A 19,617-nucleotide genomic window follows, 5' to 3' on the forward strand; every position below is an offset into this window, starting at 1 on the left:
CAATCTCTGTTTGACACTCTCTGCTTAAGCACTGCCCATCTGTATGTTATTTTGCTGGAGCCTCTGGGGAAAAAGAGGAGCCACAGGCACGGAGAGAGAACGAGGGAGGCAGCAAAAGCGTTTTTCTTCCCTTCTTTTCCTTTTTTTTTCTTTTTTTTTTTTTTTTCTTTTTTTTTTTTCTTTTTTTTCCCCCTCTTTTAAATCGGGATCCGGTTAGACTGCCTTGAAGTGCCACATCTGGAAACTGAATGCTGAAAGAAAGTGAAAATAACTGAGGCACCACTAAGCCAAGGGGGGCTGATTGCAGAAGAGGGTAAACAATTACTGAGACGCTAGAAGACCACTGCTGGATGTAAGGGGAGGAAATGGCTTTGATCTCCGCCTGGCCCCTCATTTCTCCTGTATTTTTCTTTTTGAGATGCTTCTCCTCCAGCACAGCCTCGAGTGAGGGAAGCGTTTTTCAGTTTGACATTGAAGGTAGCTCAGCGGTCAGCTCGCAAGAAGCCACTGTTATCAGAGGGCAGCAGCAGGCAGTAGCTACTGGAAGTTGGGTGCCTTTTGCTGAGGTACAGTAATTCCCTTCTCTCTCTGTGTCTGCAATTCTCTGTTTTCACCTGTCTGTGTCAAAGCTCCCATCTGGTAAATATTAGCTTAATCATTTGAGCCTTAAAGCGATACAGGAGGATTTGGGGGTGAGGGGGGAGGTGGTCTGAGACACTGCGTTTCGGGACTGGAGAGATACAGCTCAGACTTCAAAATGTACACATGCCCTGCCTGCTGTGAGCAGACAGCTGCTGTACTTTGCAGTGAAGCTGGCTTAGCATGTCTCTGACTTTCCTGCCAACATAACTAAACAGGCCTGTCCAAACAGAGCTATTTTACAAGAGTTAATTGTCACAACACTTTTCTGCTTGCCTTGTAATTCCTGCAATTGGAATTCCCTGAAATTTCCCAAAAGATTCTGTCTTTTGATGGCAAGCTGTCCTGTAGAAGTTTGTGCTTTTGCCTCTGAATGCCATTCACCTCCAAAATCTGAAGTTTGTTTTCACAGTGAAAGCAGGGGATGATAAATCAAATGCATCTAGGAAACTGCCTGCAGAGAACACACCTGCAGAGATTTCAACTTCCAAAAATTATGTGGTTGGGATTAGTGACAAATGAAATTAGAGAGATCTGAGAAGCAATTTGACAATGGAAAATTTCCCCCTATTATTTTGGGAATGATTGTACTCTTTATTTTAGCAACACTGCATGGGGAATGGGCAAGTCAAAAATACAACTTGAGGAAATAATAAATTACTCCAGCATACATGGGGGGGGTGGGGTAAGGTTGGAAGTGGAACAGTGGACACAACACAGTAATATCTCATGCGTGGTAGATGCAGAGTAGGAGGCTAATTGAGTTCCATAAGGTCATGGGAAGGGAAAGAGTAGTTCTTCTAGCATAACTTCCAAAAATGAGGTGAGATTAGCACAGCTGTGTCACTGTGACACTGTGACAATATCAAGATTGCCATCTCCAATATCACATGGCTGATTTTCCACCTATCCTCCACTTGCCAGAATTAACAGCCATGGAAATAAGTTCATAAAGCCTTCAGACAGCCAGGGTTGCTGCTGCAGGGCAGGGCAGAACTCATTTCCCTGCTCCAAGCAGCTGGACAGCCTCAGGAAACGCCTGCCCACCCTGCCAGAGAGTCCTCATGAAACATGACCTGTGTGAGAAAACTGAAGGTTAAACCCTGCTTTGCTCAGCATAAGGACTCTCAGGAGCCATCCCAGTTTTTGGACAGGCTTCATGGTGTGGGATGTACAGATTTTCTCCTCTGGCCTTGGATCAGCCTGGAGAAGCTGCATTGCCACCTGTTGCTTACAACATGGAAGGCCCTCAATGAAGTGCGTGACTTAAGAGCTGGATGGGTTTTCTAGCTGCTTTTCATGGGATAATGAGCATAAGTGATTGTTAGCCTTTCTTGTTATGATAGTATAGTATGGTTTTCCCAAAGACACAGTTCACATTTTTTCATGTACATCTATTAGATTTTATCTTGGGAATGCACTGTGAGATATATTGGACACTAGCAGGGGAATGACATTTTAAATTCCTTCAATCATTTCAATCCTTTCTAAATTTTTGCTCAGGCCAACATAATAGACTCAATAACTGGCGTTTCCTCTGGTAGTTTACTTCAGCCCATGCAATGGCAGCACTTAGACTCTGGATCCCATATTATGACTGGATGACTGTGCCTGGTATCATCACGCCAAGGCCCTTGGCTGCAGAAGACTTTTGTTTCATAAGGAAGAAGGAAGAAGCAGGGACTTCAGGACCCCTTGCTACCTGTATATTTCAGGCCTCACCTCCATGGCAATTTCCAAGGACACCAGGCCCAGTAGGATGCTTTTTTTGGGATAGAACAGATGGTTCTCTAACAGTGAGAACCCACTTACTCATTGATCCATGTGTGTGGTTGGTAACAGGATTTGAGGAACAGGCTTTAAGCCTGGAGGTTGATGTAGGGGCCAAAGAATGGTGGTTTGGTAGTCTCTCATCCAAGGAAGGAACATTACTTTTGGTCCTCAAAGAGCTTCTTCCTCCCACAGCTCACCTCCCCTTCCTCAGCCTCAGAAACAGGGTTATCCCAGCAGGTTTGAATTTGAATTAGCCTCTTTGGAAGCACGAGTGCTTAACCCACAGCTCACTGTGAACCACAGAGTAAACTCCCTTACACAGCGCGGTTTGATTCAGCCCCTTCGTCTAAATATTGACTCAGGCCTACAGTTCCCCCGAGCAGACAGAGGCTGTTAGTCATGTCAAATAGTGCCAAATTATACAAAGGGGGCAGTTTCGTAGGGCAGAGTTACAAAGCCACAGATGGGGCTTCACTGTGGTCTGTGGTGACAGTCAGCTGCGACATGGAATGCGCCAGTGGGAGTCTCCAAGATGTAACTGGTGGGATGCTCTTAAATCCCAGTAAGAGTTTGATATTATGAACCTATAGAAGAACAGGAGATCTCGTTTAGTGTAAATACATATTAGTGAATATTTCTCAGCTTTCCAATCCTCTTCCTTTACCACGTGTGGCAACCCTAAACTGGGAGGAACTGGGAGAAGTGGTTTAAAAAATCAGAATTAAAGTTAATGAGGAGCCTTGCCTTTTTTGATTTTTGTCACCTGGGATTAGGATGAAAACCTCTTAAGAGAAGAGAACTAGCTACATTCTTAATCCTGATATGGTGTATCCATGCACAGAGAGTACCTGGGTCTGAGTTGGACTTCAGGCAACGTCAGCTACCTTGATGCCCTCATTCTTAATCATTATGTGATCCAGAACACTAAATTAGGCACATAAATTGTTTCCAGATGTTTCAAACAGAATCATGGACTGTCTTCAGGTACAAATCCAAATTCCCCATACATTAGTGGAGACAGCAGAATTTTTAAGGCTCTAATTTCTAGCAGTGTTCCCTGGAAATGGTCAAAGGAGTCTCTTCCTCTTTAAAAACTTTGTTGGATTCTGGCTTCAGGACAGCTTTATGAAGCAGCTAAAGTAGATATTTAAATTAGCCAGACTAGATTCCACACAATGAAATGTTGTGTTCCCTACATAAGGAGCAGTGTTAGTGACCACAGTGAAATAAGATATCTGCCTCCTATTTCAAAAAAAACCCAAAAATTGCTTATAAATTGATTAAAATTATCCAGAAAAGTATCATGACAAGGATTACAGTGTTAGGAATTTGAAGATAGCTGAGAGATTCTGCAATCCAATTTGCCAACTTCGAGGGAGGTTAAGAAAAAAATTTGAACTTACTGTGTAAGTACATACACAAGGAAAAAAATAGGCTTGTTGGTCTAATAAATTAAGGTATTGGTATATGCAACAATTGGAAACTGAAAATGACTATGTTGAAACTACAAGTTAAAAATTTTATTTTCAGAAGTGATTAAGCACTGGAGATTTTATTCAGTTGTGTTGGTTTTTCCATGAAGAGGCAGATCAATATGAAAAGCACTCTTAAGTACTCGGAGTACTTGTGTGCTATTTAGGAAAATTAAGTTCCTTGGCTCATAAAGATAATATGGGGAGGTGGGGAGACAGAGAGAAAAAGAGTGAGTGCAGAGCATTTGATCCAGCTCATCAGTGCAACCCAACAGCAGTTGGTGGCATGAAGTCAGAGATTGGTTTTTCCAAACAAGGACAGATTAAAATATTTTATAAGGAAGATTTGTGAGAGATGGAAGCAAAGGACTTAAAACAGGCAGATATCAAATGAAAGCAGATAAAGAAGTCGCAAACATCAGAGCTGTTTGTTCTAGTGTTCCATTCACTAGCTTGGACACAGCAGAAGGAAAGGGAATGGTGAGACACTTCCAGGTTTGGTGAGGCACAGAGTAAAATTGAAAATCAGAATTTGTGAGAACAGTTATGTCCCACTGTCAAACACATGCCTCTAAACTAAAAGGCAGGTCATACATTACCATTTGGGTCTGAAGCCTGCTACTGTCAACATTTGTGGTTTTAAATTCCACTGCTATAATGGTTTTAATTATATAGGTATGGATTTTCTTCCCCATTAGGAAGAAAGCTTCTTACAGAGTCTAAGGTGAGAGTAAAACATGGTACAAGACTTCAAATACTCGAGAGTACCACAAATGTTCTCTGTCATTCACATTCTGCTGTCACTCTTCTTAATGTAAAATGAATGTAAGGTGACATCCAGTAAGATATTAATTTCATTCTGACGTAAATGACTACAAGAGGCCAGAGACCAAGGCTAACACAAATGACTACAGAGGCCAGTATAGGAGATGAGTGTGGGAAGGATTAGGGAAAGAAAGGGAAGACAGACATTCTGTGGAGACATCTTCCAAGCCCAAAAAAAGATAATCTCAAATGTCCTCCATGGAAAGAAGTGAAGTAAATAGTGGGAAAGGAAGTAAATTAAAGCAGGAAGACAAAGGAGAGGAAAAAATTAGAGCAAGAATGAGATAATCAAGAGTCTTAAGAGTAAAGGAAAAAAAGAAGTTGGGACAGGGCAGGAAGCCAATTCCCAGACTGAAGGAAGGCATGATATTGTTGGACAGATGGAAGAGGAAAACTGTTTCTAGCATCAGTGTTTTTGGCTCAGGGGAAAGGCAGAGAGGAAAAAGTCCTTTAAAGGAAACAATTATCACGGTCAAGTCAAAATTAGCCGTTTACTATAAGAGAAAGTAAGAGGCAGAAGTTATCTGATGGAGCTTGTGTGTTAAAAGGACGTGTTTTACAATCGTTTTTTCCCACCTGAATTTTACCAGCAGCTGCTGATAAAACACAAGAAGCATTTTTTGACATGCTTGCCTTCTGGTTCTCTAAAGTGATAAGCAGTGATTGGCATGCGACTTGTGACAAACTCACCTCTCTAAAATGGCTCAAAGTAAATATATAAACTGACAGCAACCATAAGTCCCAGCCACTTGTTAACAAAAACTCAAAATATTACCAAATCATCTTTACTCCTTTTCCCCAAAATGGCTGAAACAGAAAATCTTGCAAAATGTTGAGAGAAACCACAATTTGATCCTTACTTGTAGAATTAATCTGTTCAAAACAAGCTAGTACTACAAGAAGCAGCAGAAGACCTAATTCTGAGGTGTGAGCCAAAAAGGGTTTTAGCTTGACAGGAACCTTTATATTCTTTAAAGCTAATGTGAACTGCATATACTTTTAAAAAGCAGATCTTTAGATTAATTCACTTCAGACCCTCAAGGTTATGTTAGGTTAACTCCTATAATGGGAAATTTGGATTTCTAGCTGCTGTTTTTTTCTGATACAACAAGGTTATGTTCTAAGAAACATCTATTAGTGGGGAGGAAGTTTTACTGCAGATGTTTGTGATTCCAACTTAAGTTTCTCATCAAAACTTTAATGAAAATCAGCTGCTTGGAGTAGTGCCACCAGTCTCCAAACCTTTTGAATAATAGGAGGCTGAAGCAACTGGAAGCACAAGACAGAGCAGATGCTCTGTTGGAAGTTTTCTCCATTTCAAGAAGATGTATAAAACACCCACCAGAAAACAAAATTCAGATTCCACTGCAGTGTATTCCCACAAAGTTTTGAGCAAGCACCAGCAAAGTGCCCTAAAGCTTATTCTGGGCTGTGAAAACCAATAAAAGGCATTTTATGCCCACTCTTATTCACAACATGGGAAGCAAGGAAGGAATTAAAAGTCCAGTTTTTCCAGGGGGCATGAGAAGAAATGAAAGAATTGCTTTCTGAAGGAAAACTTGGCCTGATTTTAACTGATAACAATTAGAGCTTCTAGTGTTCAAGAGCTGTGTAAAAGAGGTCTAGTTTCTGAGTAACATATAAGCTGCCACTGATCATTTACAACTTGCTTCTGGACTTTGATTTCAAACACCAAAATATAGACCCTTCAGGTTTTATATTTTAATTGGTACTCTTGAATGTTTGGATCTCATCCCAGTCCATTTTCACACATCACCATGAGCTGGGGAGGTTTGGGTTATGCATCCTAATGCAAGATTCAACAACTGATGAATAGCATTATACACAAAGCTGTTAGAGCTCCAAAGTTTTTGAAATCTAATTCTTTTTCATTAAAATCTCAAAGAGATTTTCCTAACTGTCAGTCAGGAAACATAAAGTGTGTATTTGACAATGAAAACAGATTGACTAAAATACAGTAAATATGATTTGGCTTTGTAGTTCCTTTTTAGCTGTATTTTGCAATTCTCTACATAGTTATTTTCTTGAAATAAATACTTCATGAATACTAGAACTCTTTTTTTTTTTTTCTCTTGTGAGAAACCAACAAGAAACAGTGCTAAAATGCACAGCATTCAAGAGTCAAAGAATGAGAGAGGGCTGTGAAAAGTATTTTAGAAATTACTATTCCAACATTACAAGACTGTAAGAACAACTATGATGTTAATGTTTAGGTCATAACATATGGAAGCCAGGGACTATGAGAGGAACTGGCACACCTTAATTAATTTGAAACATAGCTTAATAATTACAAGGAAAAAAAATAACTGTGTGAACAGCTTCCAATATGTTCTTTAAAAATAGACTTTTAAACTAAAACTGTAATACTCAGAACCACTGTTTGACTGCCTACCCAACAAAATGAATAAAAATTAGTCCATTCAATCTTTGACGATTGCTGCCAGTGTAACTACAGGAAAAGTAGCTACATAGAATCAGCACCTAAACCAGATACCTTCTGAGCTCTGCAGCACCCTGTTACCACACTACAATGCATCTTTTACTCTTTTATGAAAGACCTTCCAAGTGGCAAGAGATTAGCAGACCTTTCTGCCAAGGCTAATGCAAGGCCAGTATGTCCTAGGGTTTCCTACTGTGGTTTTCCTCCTCTGAGCCTGGAGGCTAGCCCATGGAGAGCCACAGAGAGCCGGCCATTCATGACTCCCTTATGCTGTACTCCCCACTCCTGGCTCCAGGGACCCTTCCTCAAAAGCATTTTGTGAAAGGAAGCATTTATCCAGATCCAGTATCCAAAAAAAAGAAAATCATAAAAACAAAATCTGGCAGCACAAAATATAACATAACCCTCCCTAGCCTGACTATTAGAATCCTTCATGCCCCAGAAAGGCTAACACAGCCTGGCCCATTGAGGGTTGGCAAGGTCTCCAGAGCATCAGTACCTGGCATAGATCCATTCAGGGGGATGTGGGCAGGTATTGGACGTGTAGACATGGTGTGAGGTCAGGGAATTTGCGTACCCTGCTCAGCCTTTTGCAAGTTTGTGGTTTTCTGTGGCTCTCTGCTTCCAGTCGATGGCAAGGATAGTCTGCAGAGGTTCAACAGAGTATCTAAGGCACCAGCTAATTCAGGGTGTTTGGTGATAGATTTCTGTGAGGGATGAGAAAAAAAAATGGTTTTCTCTTGATACATTAATTCTTCCCTCTCTTTGAGCCAACAGAAAATTTATTTCTTCATTATCAGGCTATGTCTATGATGAAACAAGCCCAGAGGCATTGAGAGATAGAGGCAGGTTACCCCTTCTCCCCAGCCCTGGCTTTTCCTCTCTCCTTTCAGAGCACAGCCTCTGCCCAGCTTCATCCTGAATGTATGGCATGCAGTACAAAATTAACCATGCTGAGCTGTCTTACTCTCTTCCCACACATTTGCAAAGTGCTAAAGCAATCCAGGGGGAAAGCCTTATTTTTGAGAACTGCCCAGAAACACAGGATCTTCCCATCAGCCATCCCCAGCAGCTGTCTGCCTTGTCCATAGCTGGGCTACCCTTGGGAGGCAGAGAAGGATGAAAGCTCTTTCTCTTCATCTTTCAAGTTTGTCACATTGGCTTGGGTTTCTTTCCAACAGGCTTTTAATTGATGCTATGGCTATTGGTCAAGCCGATCACTGCTCCTCTCTGCTGTGATTTCAACATTTCAAAAAGATGCAAAATCAAACCAGGAAATACTAGAAATCTGGAAGTGGGGAAATTGAAGCTTGAGATTTACCCTCTCAGTATTAACAGTGTCCCACAAGCACATTAGTACTTGCTTTAAAGCTCACTTTTCTTTTTCATCCCTTGAAAATTTTTCTCTCTATCTGTAAATCTCTCAGGGAGTACTGTGGTTTGTCAACTGATTATGTCTCACTTATCTGAGAGACTCAAAGACTCAGAATGTACATTTCAGTAAGTGGAGACTGGGTGGAGGGTGGTTAATGAGGAAACAACATAGGTTTATCCCTTTTCCTGGAAATTGAATAAACTTGGCATTTTTTTGATAGAGGAAAATCAACCAGCTACCCTTTCAAGTGCAGATTTTCTATTTCCAACAGCGAGCATCTTGTAAGAGTAAGTTTTTCACTCAGTGGCAATACTAATAAGTAAATTAGAGACTGGTAGTAATATCTGATTCTTGGCCAGCTTCCAGACAGCTAAAACACTTTAGCCCTCCCCCTTTTGAGAGAATGCCTTTTAAGCAGAGGCTTTGTCTTTCCCACTGTATATGGAAAAAATGACTGTGCAGTTGCAGTTCTATGGAGAATGCCTAGCTGAGATATGTTTATGTTGGATCCAACCCCATCTCTGTTGCTGAATGGCAGTTTGTTTTCCACTTGAACTGGGGAAGGGATAACAGTCTGGAAACTTTTTCAACACAGGAAATTTTTAAAAAAAATTAATACAATTACTTAGTCAAGGTAAAAGATAATGTTGTTTTTCTGCATAAAGCCATCTGGCTTTCAGCTGTTTCTCGTTTTCGGGAGTCCCCATCAGTCTGTCACTGCTGCAGTGGAGGCTCACACAAGCCCACCCAGGGAATCAGAATACAGAGTGACAGTGGGCTGGGAAAGGGTTCCTTGTAATTTTTTCCTGCATGCCAAACTCTGCTTTGCTTACTAGTTTGGAGGTTACCCATGTGCAGTTAGCCACATTCACTGTCTCTCTGACTGCCAGATCCACCATGCCATAAGGAGAAATTGAGGTAACATTTTGTCTGTGTCTTCCTGCTAGCTGGATTTTATGGAGAATCGTAGCAACTATTTTCAGTCTTGCTAGTTTTAGTTTTAGTGATCTCTGATCTTTGCACCTAAAACTTTGAGAAGAAGGTTTCCACCCATTTCATAACCTGTCCTTTATTCTCATCTGAAATAAATATCTCTTTTGGAGGCTGATGAGTTGATAACTCATCAGGTTAATGCAATAAATAAATATTCCAAATTTTGATGGATAAGTCAGCAAGTGAAGTTTTCAAGTTAAAAAATTTTGAAGTTAGTGTCTTGTCCTGTGTCCCTTAAGGCAACCACGACTTTTCCAGTAAATTCTGAGGAGGGTTCAGCCCCTCTGTATATATAAACGATGGAGAACTTTGAGTGTTTAGTCGCTGTTTAACACAGCAACAGTTGGAAAACCAGACTAAATTCAATCATCAGATACACTCTTCAGCAGCTGCAGACTGGCCAGAGACAGGGTGTGCCTGGCTCCAGACCAGCCCTGTGCTCTCAGGTGAGAGCATCACCAGGAATGCAGGCAAAAAGGAACAATATTGAAATCCATGCACAGGGGCTGACAGAAAGGACACTGCTGACAGAAAATAATGCTTCATTTGTTTCACCACTTATTAAGAAGTTCATTTACTGAAAAAGATTGTATGTTCACAACCAGTGTCACTGCTTTATTTATTGTTGTTTTGGTGTTTGAAGATTCAAAGTACACAGATTCACAAAAATACACTGCTGCAGATTTAATGAGAATTTCATATCACTTATCCAGAACACTCCAATAATTTGTCCAGATCTATGGCAAATGCATTCACTGAGGTTTTTTATCAAACCTATCTCATGTGAGAATTTCATTTAAAAATAACAATATGCAAAAATATTGGAGGGCTCTGCTGAATGACAGCTTAAGCAGGAAAGAATTTTCTTTTACATTCATAATTTAAGTAACAACACAAACCTTGTTAGTGTGCAATTATTACTTTAGTTTGCAATCTCATTAAATGCAATTAGAACTGAGATACCTGTCAAGATAAGTGGATAAAAAAAGATTACCAGCATTGTGCCCAAATCTCTTCACCAACTTCTGGTTAATTTCTAATTTACAACATTAGTGTAACACAGGAAATAATAAATATTTCGCAGTTAACAGTGTCAGAAATTTAAAAGAACAATATAGGGATTTAATGGACGACACCAGAGTGCTTATTATAAAACTATCATAAACATTGGTTTGGAGACTAAGCTAAAAAATGTGTTCCTCTCAGGAATGTTTACAGTTTTAAAAATAAATTTGAAATTGCAAATGGCTAATTTGCATGAGGTTTCTGCCTTTGAAATGGTAAATACTACAGAGTGGCTTTTTGCATGCAGACAGTTCCCTAACAGCTGTAGTGTCCTATTAAATGGAGTAATTAACTGTGTAGCTGTGATGTCACACACTGAATTCATTTCTTCAGTAATAATAGTTAGAATGTGACCTTTCTTCTTCAGAAGAATTTGATACTGTAGACCAGAGGTAATGAAGGCTTATTGAAATTATAAATAGAGCTTGGAGGCCTAGGGGAAGCTGGTGAACAAGCTTGTTTGTTTTTAATTTTCTAGTTTGCATGGCTTCAAAGCTCAGATAAATTTAGCAAAAAATCAACAGAGAATAAATAAAATTGCAGAGCAGATGTCCACTTTTGCCTGCACGTTTTGGGGTACCTCATGGTAGAGAGCAGAACTTCTGTCTGTCTCTCTCTGTGATTACTTTGATGGTAGAACTTTGGCCAACAGGTCAGTTATTCACTTCTGAGGGCCTCATTCTCTAGAGGAAGACAAAGATCCTTCTGAAATGTCACTCCATAGGGATTTATATGTTCGAGTACAAAGGCAATCTTGAATTTATTACTCACAGTCTGGGAATTTAAAGTCCATTTATTTCTTCAAATGATAACTTAGAGTGAAGCATGACAGCTCTGTGAAAGGGCAGCACTAGTGCATTTTATTTTTAAAATTAGTTATAGTTTACCTCAGTGTTTGGAAAAACTCACAGAAATCTCCTCCTTAGCCAAGGCCTGGTCTAGGAAGATGCATGGAATAAATTAAGAGAAAATAATAGGACAGATTAAGGGGAAGTTACCAGCAGAATTAAAGTTCTTTGTACCTTGAGTAAGAGCTCCTGCTCTTAATTTGTTTTTTTGATAAGAGAAAAATGCTTTCCTCATTGTATTTAACAGAAACAAATACTACAGATGATATTTTTAAAAAACAACTATATCAAATAGATTTTTCCATATTCATGTTTCCTTCCTTGTATTAAAAAAACCAGATTTTCCTTAAATATCTGAAAAGCTCCCTTACAAAGTTAGTTTGAAGCTTTCATGAGAAATTTTATCACTGAACTGTAGTTCTTTATACTCTTTCACTAATCCTTTTCATATATCTGGTAAGCTCTGGCAGTAAATCATTGCAGGTCACTCATAAAAGTCACCCTCAAAAACAAGAGTGAGGTCTAGCCCTAAGAAAGAATGGTGGGAAAAATGAGGATGGCAGCACAATGCCAAGCAGTGCTGTCCACATATCAAAATGTCTTCAAACTATGGCTGTTTAGCTGAAGGCCAAAAACATTCTTTCACCACTGCATTAAGAAATTCTTGGGTCCAGAAACAGCTTTATATTCACTGCAGACATCTGGAACAAGCAAAACACAGCTACCCGAAATGTCTGGCCACATGGGAATGTTCAGTATTCCTGGTGGTTCTGACCAGTTCTCTTAAAGGATGTGAAGCTTTGGAGGAGTGTCTCTGCTGGGTACACTGGGTACATCTGAGACACTGGGATTATGTTGTGTGCTCTGCCATGGGTTACACTGAGTACATCTGGATACAGTCCCAAATAATTGGCTCTAGGCTGCCCTGCTTGGACCAGACAACCTCCAGAGGTCCCTTCCAGCCTCAGCTATTCTGTGATTCTGCATGGCTGCGGTCATTACTCCATTTTACTGATTGAGGAACTGAATGAAAGAGTAAAATTCATTGTCACACAAGACATGAGCAGAAGAATGTATTTTCTTGAGTCCCAGTGTTCTTATAAACAAAGAGAGAGAGAGCAGCCCCCTGCACGGAAACAGAATGATGAGTTTCTTTGATGTTCAGTGAGAAGGAATATTTTTTGTTATGTTAATTTCAAACAGTATAATGAAACTATTGCTTTGGAGGTGTTTGTAGATTAGAGGTGAATCATATGTAATAAAGTGAATGAGTGGCTGGGACCAGGTGCAGGGATAGGCAGTGATAGCAAAGATAGGAGAGGAGGAGTAGCAGGACAAACAGAAAGCAGAACAGGGAGGACACAAGCATGAATAGAGAACAAGGCCACAACAGAATGGCTGTGGGAGCCAACAGGGGCAGGTGGAGATCCAAACCCTTCAGTGTAATGTTCAGTTGCTCCATTAATAGATACAGCCCAGGAGAAGCACCGAGGCCTCCCCTGAGAAGGGCCAATGAACAATCATCTCATGGGGGTGGCATTTACTGTAAGACTGTTTAAACGATATTCAAGTCTTGTTGCCAACAAGAGAGATATATTATATAGACAAGACTAAAAGGTAACCTATAAATAAAAGCTAGGGTGAGCTATAAATACAAACTGAGAAGCCACGGATTTGATCAATGCCTCACAACATACAAACAGACTTCTTGGAAAATACTCTCTGCAGCAAACCCCTCATTGCTATGAGTACTCACTGTGCTTCTGAGGAAATTGTAACTGCCCAAATATACTTTGGCAAATTCAAGTCCATACAAATTTTGGGAATACAAGGTCTAGAAGAAATTAATAAACAAATGATTCACAACTACATAGTTACTATTGTAAAAATGTGGCAGCAGCATGAATGACAGTACGATATCAGAGCTGTCATCAAGTACTTGTACATAAAGAGGCCAAGGACACCTTCTAGAAATGCTTTTATGCTTTCTCCCTTGTGTCTCAAAAACCCAGAACACAACAAAGCAGAGAAAATTTAATTAGAAAAATTCTACCCCGAGTCATACACTTCAGGATCCCTCAGATCATAGAGTCATGGAATGTTAAGAGTTTGAAGGGACCTTAAAGATCATGTAATCCCAACCCCCGTGCCATGGTTAGCATTGTTGGAGAAGCAATAAAAATCAAAGTATTTCAATACAGCCATCTGTTATCTCAAACATTTCAGCTGTTGAGAGGCAAAGACCACCATCTCAAGCTTCTTTCTTACAAGGTATTATGTGAAAAAATGCAGAGCTTTATTTTGCATTTTATGATTGCACTTTGCTGATGATCTCATGAACAGTCTGGTGTTCACATGTCAAACAGATGAGAACAAAAACTGTGAAGAACAGGAGCAATGCCAAACAATATTCAAAATAGAAAATAATATTACGAGCACTGTTTTCATGCAGTTTTCTCTCACAGGCCTACTCTTTTGGAAAACAGGAACCAGGAACCATGCAGAGGCATCTGGAAGTATCTGGTGGTGGTTCAGTGATTTGTTATCTCCTAGTCAAGAAATGTGGCAAGTCAGCTTTTCATGGTTAGTTAGGCCAAATTAGAAAGATGGATTGCATGCTGAGGCACACTGCTCAGGTATCATACATGTACCTGTAAAATATGTACTGTCTCCTGGGCACACATAAAAACAGCAGAGTTCTAACTTTAAATGAATCCCCAAATTTTCTTAGCAGTGTTTCTCAGCTATAATCAGCATCTTGTCCCAAAGCATTTTCAGCAAGAACTGGTAAGCTGGCACCACTGAGATCCTCATCCAAAAATGTGGAAAAGTCTAGGTGTGAAGAGCACCAAAGCACATTAATTAATAAACACCTTATCAGTCTGGTAAACTCAATTCCTGATGGGCTCAGGTTTTCCTGTCTGCTAACCCTATGCAGTAAGTGCAGTTCATTTGTTTTCTAGTGAACATGTAAGTCCATCCAATCATCTGGCACCAGGGCAAAACCCAGCATATCTCAGACAGCAGCAGGGCCCTGCAGAGCAGATATAGGTATATCCTTTTCTCCCACTTGCCCCTTGTCCATCCCATTGTACCCACACACTTCTGAAACCCCACACAGTGAAAAGATACTCCTAAAAACTACACATACTGAATTCTCAACCCGAAATTTAACCTCCAGCAGTTAAACACTTTTTCTGTGATCGATAAAGTGCATGTTGGCTGTGTAAGACAGCCAGGGCTCCTGAGTGTGCTGCACACCAGTACAGAGGCTGACACCGAGCTGGAGTTGCACACAGTGCGTTCTGTCCATCTGCTGGATTTTATATTTTGGCAACAAATGGAGAGAGGTTTCTTCTGCAGGTCACCAAAGGCAGGAGGGTCAGGAGAGTGGGATGCAGTGTTATCACAGCTCTTTTTGTTTGCACAAAGTTTCTCAGCAGGCTGAAGAAGAACTAAATCTTTGTGTCTATGCTTATGAATAACATGTCTTTGATCTGAGGAATTTGAAATGTCTATCACTTTGCTCCCAGGGAGCAAGAAGCAGTCAAATGACCATCAATTTACAGCTGGAAGACTGAAACTTAAAAATCCATGCTTAAATGCGCTGGAAGTCAATTATGTCTCAAACTGAAAAGCAGATGGGAAAGTCACATTGCTGTCTTCAGTGTCTTTTGATGAATGAAATACCAGAAGTATATTTGTATATCTGTCCAAGGTAAAGAAGACAGTTTTGTAGTTAATGATTTCCAAGCATGATAAGCCATAGATTTTGTGCCTGCCCAGAGTGGTTTTAAGACAGGATGTCCATGGATTCAAACACTTTGTATATTTACATCCCAATTTGGCAAAGCAGTATTTTTAGTATGCCTTTTGGAAGGACCCAGAGAGTGTCCTTAGAATGGGGTCATTCTTTCTAGGCTAGATCTTCCCTGCACGTATGTAGACAGTTGCTTGGGTCTGTCGGATGTCGGGATTTCCTTTATATCTATCCACTTTCTCTACCTGAACGTACTGACTTGTGGACAGACTCTGAGGAGACTTTGCACTTCTCCAAGGATACAGGGCCCAGCAGTTTGGCCAGATCTGTGGCATAGCTGTTGCAGCCTGGACACTTCTGTAAGGCACAGCACATCTGACATGTGCAATATGTTTCATCTCGTGGAGTTTGTATACAGAGCTGGCACCTCCACATGAGCCACCCTCCACATCCCTCTAGGCTGTTAGGAGAGAGCAGCAGGCCCAGCGGACCGAATTTAGATACGTTTCCGTATACAAGAAATCAAACCACACCACGGGTGTCCAGCTGGCTTCTGGCCACATGGCATTCCATGTGGAAGTCTCCCTGTGGATGAGTCCCAGCTTGCTGTGGTTTTGTCTTCCTGCACAGGCACGCAGCTGCCAAGGCCAGCTCACCCTCACACCAGCACGGCCACAGCTGTGTTAGCTCAGCGCTGCACCTGGGGCACAGAGCTCCTCGGGGCTTCAGCCTGGGACTGCCTTCAGGGCTCACACAGACCTGCTGAGTGCTGAATGCTTGGCAAGATTTCTGTGAGCTCTTGGCTGGGGATTGAAAGTGGAGTCCCTATTCTAGGTGATCAAAACCAGCAATCTCTTTGGAAAAGAGTCCCGCCTGCTCGAAGGAAGCCAGAGAAACTGAAATAGCATCAAATGTACAGTAGAGGACTGCTTTCTCAGACTTGTTTCTCTAATGTTCCTATTTCTAATAAACAATTTAATAAATGAAAGTACTGGGAGTATTCAAGCAGGAAAACATCTTTATTTTTAGGAAGGGCAATAGGCTATTTATCTCAAGTTGGCCTAAGCAAACAAACTTCAAAAAGGCCTCAGAACTGTAGCTGCCAGTTTCAAATACTGCTTACAAAGACAAATAAACAAAAGCAAGCATGCTTGGGTTGGGTTTGGAAATGTCCTCAAGGAGCAGAGGGCTGATGTTTCCATGGTAATGCCATGTACTTCCAGCAGACTGGTCTCTGCTCTAGAGACAAAGACTTTAAAATGAATGGAGGTGGTTTCAAGTATTCACTCATCTCTGTATGGTAAAAGATATAGAGTTCCAGAGATGTGATATAACTTTGAGTCCACAACCTCTGCTTTTCTAAACTGCTCCTTCCAGATGGATAAACATTACACATTGATCTGAAACTGCCAAGAAGGGACATTGCTCCACTCAATTCGTCTGATTGTTTTCATCAATGAATTGAAAACATGGACTTAAATTATCCATGTGTCCTACTTTTACAGGTATTTATGGCTGATATGATGCCTGTTATATCAGAGGAGCAACACTCTTCTGTTTCCTTTTCCCTGTGTTCTGAAGCAAAGCTTCATAATGTTCAAGTAGAACTTGCTTTATTTCTTCTTCTTTCTTTTCTTTCATTCCATAAGAGACAATGGGGACTTCTAAGGGTCCTACAGTTCCAAAACTATTACTCAATCTATGTCAAGTGATAAACATTATTATTCAAATAATTTACAATATGTGTCACAGTTCTCCATAAATGTTTTGACTGAGAGATAACCTCTCAGGCCAGATTTCACACTCCTCAAACTATGACTTCCTTAGGTTTATATCTTTTTATAATATTTTTACCACCTTTACAGAAGAGATCAGAAAAATGAAAACTGGAATGCAAAAATATATTTTCAAGATTAAACTATGTGGCAAATTAAATTTCATCAAGACAAAGAAAGTCAACAAACTCTGGTATGTCAGCTTAACCAGAGATAGATATGTATGTACCTGGCCAAAATCAGATGACATGTAATGAGAATTAATTATATTCTCTTCCACTGAAGGCTAAAAGAACATGATCAGGAACAGTTTCTAAGACTTGAATAGCATATCATAAATGATGCTAGAGTCTTTAACCCCTTGGCATATGAAGAAGTAATGTGTGGAGGCTGCCAGAAACTAAGAAAATGTGCATTTTTCCCTCTGGCCATCAAAAGTCACCCTTCTACACAAAACACAATGTTTGCAATACAGGATAGAACTTATTTGTACTTTTGCAGATAGATCTGGGATATTATGTTAATTAAATTAATTTTCATTTCATCACGAGCCCATGAGTTTATCAGGCTCAGCTGTGTCCAGATTGCATTCACTTTTACTATCCTGAACAGACCTTTCTCTCTAGTAGTGAGACTCTACCAAGTAATACCATAATGTTTGACCTTTGCCTCATGCCTGAACCTCCCTGAGGATCCATGTACCATCCATCCATGTAGCTCCCTGAGGATCCCTCTCAGACCCGGAAGGAAGCACACCTTTGGACTCTCTCTCTAGCAGCAAAGGCCATAACACTACTGGGAGCTACAAACAAGGCTCTGCTGGCACTAAACTTAGAAGTGACTTGGCAGCTGATGTGCAATGGCAACTACTTTGAGTGCTGTTCCTTAAATTCAGTTCCCCTCATGCATCAGCTGTTTCCTCTTGTACAATGGTCATGGAGGACAGCACCATCTTTTTATCTGGGATTTTTTTTGGACCAGATGTGATGGGATTCCTGGTCCAAGACTGAAAATAGTATCATGGATGTAACACAAGCTGAAATGTCCATTAAACGTCTGTAAATGCAGACCATTTAACCTGAATGTACATGCTTTTGTGTACCTCAGCACTTGAGAGGAAACTCTGGAAATAATAAGCACTGGTGCAGATCCAAGGAAGCCTTTTATTGTGGAAGAGAGCCTTTGTGTATTTATACACTCACAAGTCACAATTTGCAGTACTAACTAAAGATATATGCCATGTTTTCTTACCATTAGATGAGAGAGTCAGTGGCTACATCTGAAGTAAAGAATAAAGCAGTCTTGGGACCTCCCTAGTCAAACAGGGATAACACAGCCTGTGTCCATGTGCTGAAACACCCCCTGTGTTTGCCCAGAGAAGGGTAGCCCTATAAAAGCTGCTCTTGGGAGCACATTCTAACACATGCCATGTCCTTAGCTGGGCCTGGTCATTGGGAGGAAAATCACTGTCTGTCAAGGAGCAAGATTAAGGCCTGAAACCACACCTTACCTTTCTTCAGCTGGCCAGTGCAGATGTGACCACAGAGAATGCTCTGTGTGTGTTACCAGCACAGCACTCTTCTTTTGGGGAAAGAAAACCAGAAGAGGCAGGTTCAGAGCAAACAGCCACCCCAGCACAGCTGCACCACTCCTGTGAGCTGGAAGCAGGGAAGGAATGGGGGATCTGGTTTTGCCCTCAGTTTGCAGGTGCAGATCAGGAACAGTTACAATGAAATTGATGGAACTGCTTGAATATAATATGGGAGTAAATTCATACTCTGTGTATGTGAATTGTCTTCCATCTTCAGTCTCATCTTGTACCCAGACCACTAGAAAGGTCTGAAGAAGCAGAAAATTACTACAGGCTCCCCAGCACTTTCAGCATGCAGCTGGTTCTTGTTTTTAAGTAATGCAATCATTCAACCCAGATGCAGGGCGGGAGCAGGGGAATAAATGCCCCACGGGTGCAGAGATTTTTCAGGAGATCAGCAAGGCCAAGATTTGATTGGACTTTTCATCTTGAACTGGAACAAACTTTGTCCCTCAGGGAAAAAAATATCTAATAATTGTGAAGACATAATTGCTAATGCAGACCTAACATTTTGGCCTTCTAATTGTCTTCACCATTCAGAAACAGACAGTGGACGGAAATGTTCCTCACTCAATTGCCTACATAACTATTTTACGGGGAGGGTATTTCCATTTTGATCCAGTCCTGTTTCTGCTTTGTGTGCAATAATTTTTTGCTTCCAGAACATTCAGCAATTTGAATCCCTCAATTAGCTCAACACTCTGACACTTCTTTTTATAAATATGATGTTGGCTCAAGCTCTGGAACAACCAACCAATCACTCCATTATCACTAGTAGGGCAAGGAGCAACAAAAATATATCAGAATAATTGAGAATGCCTGAGAAAACTTCATAGCCCAAAGGAAGTCTGGATCCCATTTTCCCTTCATTCCACTGCCCCTCATACCATGGATTGTCAATATCTCATTTCTGGTTTACATTGATGCAACCCATGGTTTAAAGTACTGTTTAAGATAGTAAGCATCAGCACCTTCCCAGTTTTTTGTGATTAATTGAATAACATAGGGGGAAAAGGCTATGAAAAAAAATACCCAGATGA

General features: G+C 40.6%; 1 protein-coding gene across 1 annotated transcript in view; it reads left to right on the top strand.

Moving 5' to 3' along the window:
• The first annotated feature begins 202 nt into the window (after positions 1 to 202).
• Positions 203 to 19,617, top strand: part of LAMA4 (laminin subunit alpha 4) — a 97,006-nt gene continuing 77,591 nt past the window's right edge. Inside the window, exon 1 of the mRNA XM_036380289.2 lies at positions 203 to 566. Coding sequence (XP_036236182.1) covers positions 366 to 566 — 201 coding nt within the window. The 5' untranslated portion in view covers positions 203 to 365. The remainder of the gene's footprint in view (positions 567 to 19,617) is intronic.

Source organism: Molothrus ater, chromosome 3 (assembly GCF_012460135.2).
Source record: "Molothrus ater isolate BHLD 08-10-18 breed brown headed cowbird chromosome 3, BPBGC_Mater_1.1, whole genome shotgun sequence".
In the NCBI taxonomy this organism is placed as follows: Eukaryota; Metazoa; Chordata; class Aves; order Passeriformes; family Icteridae; genus Molothrus; species Molothrus ater.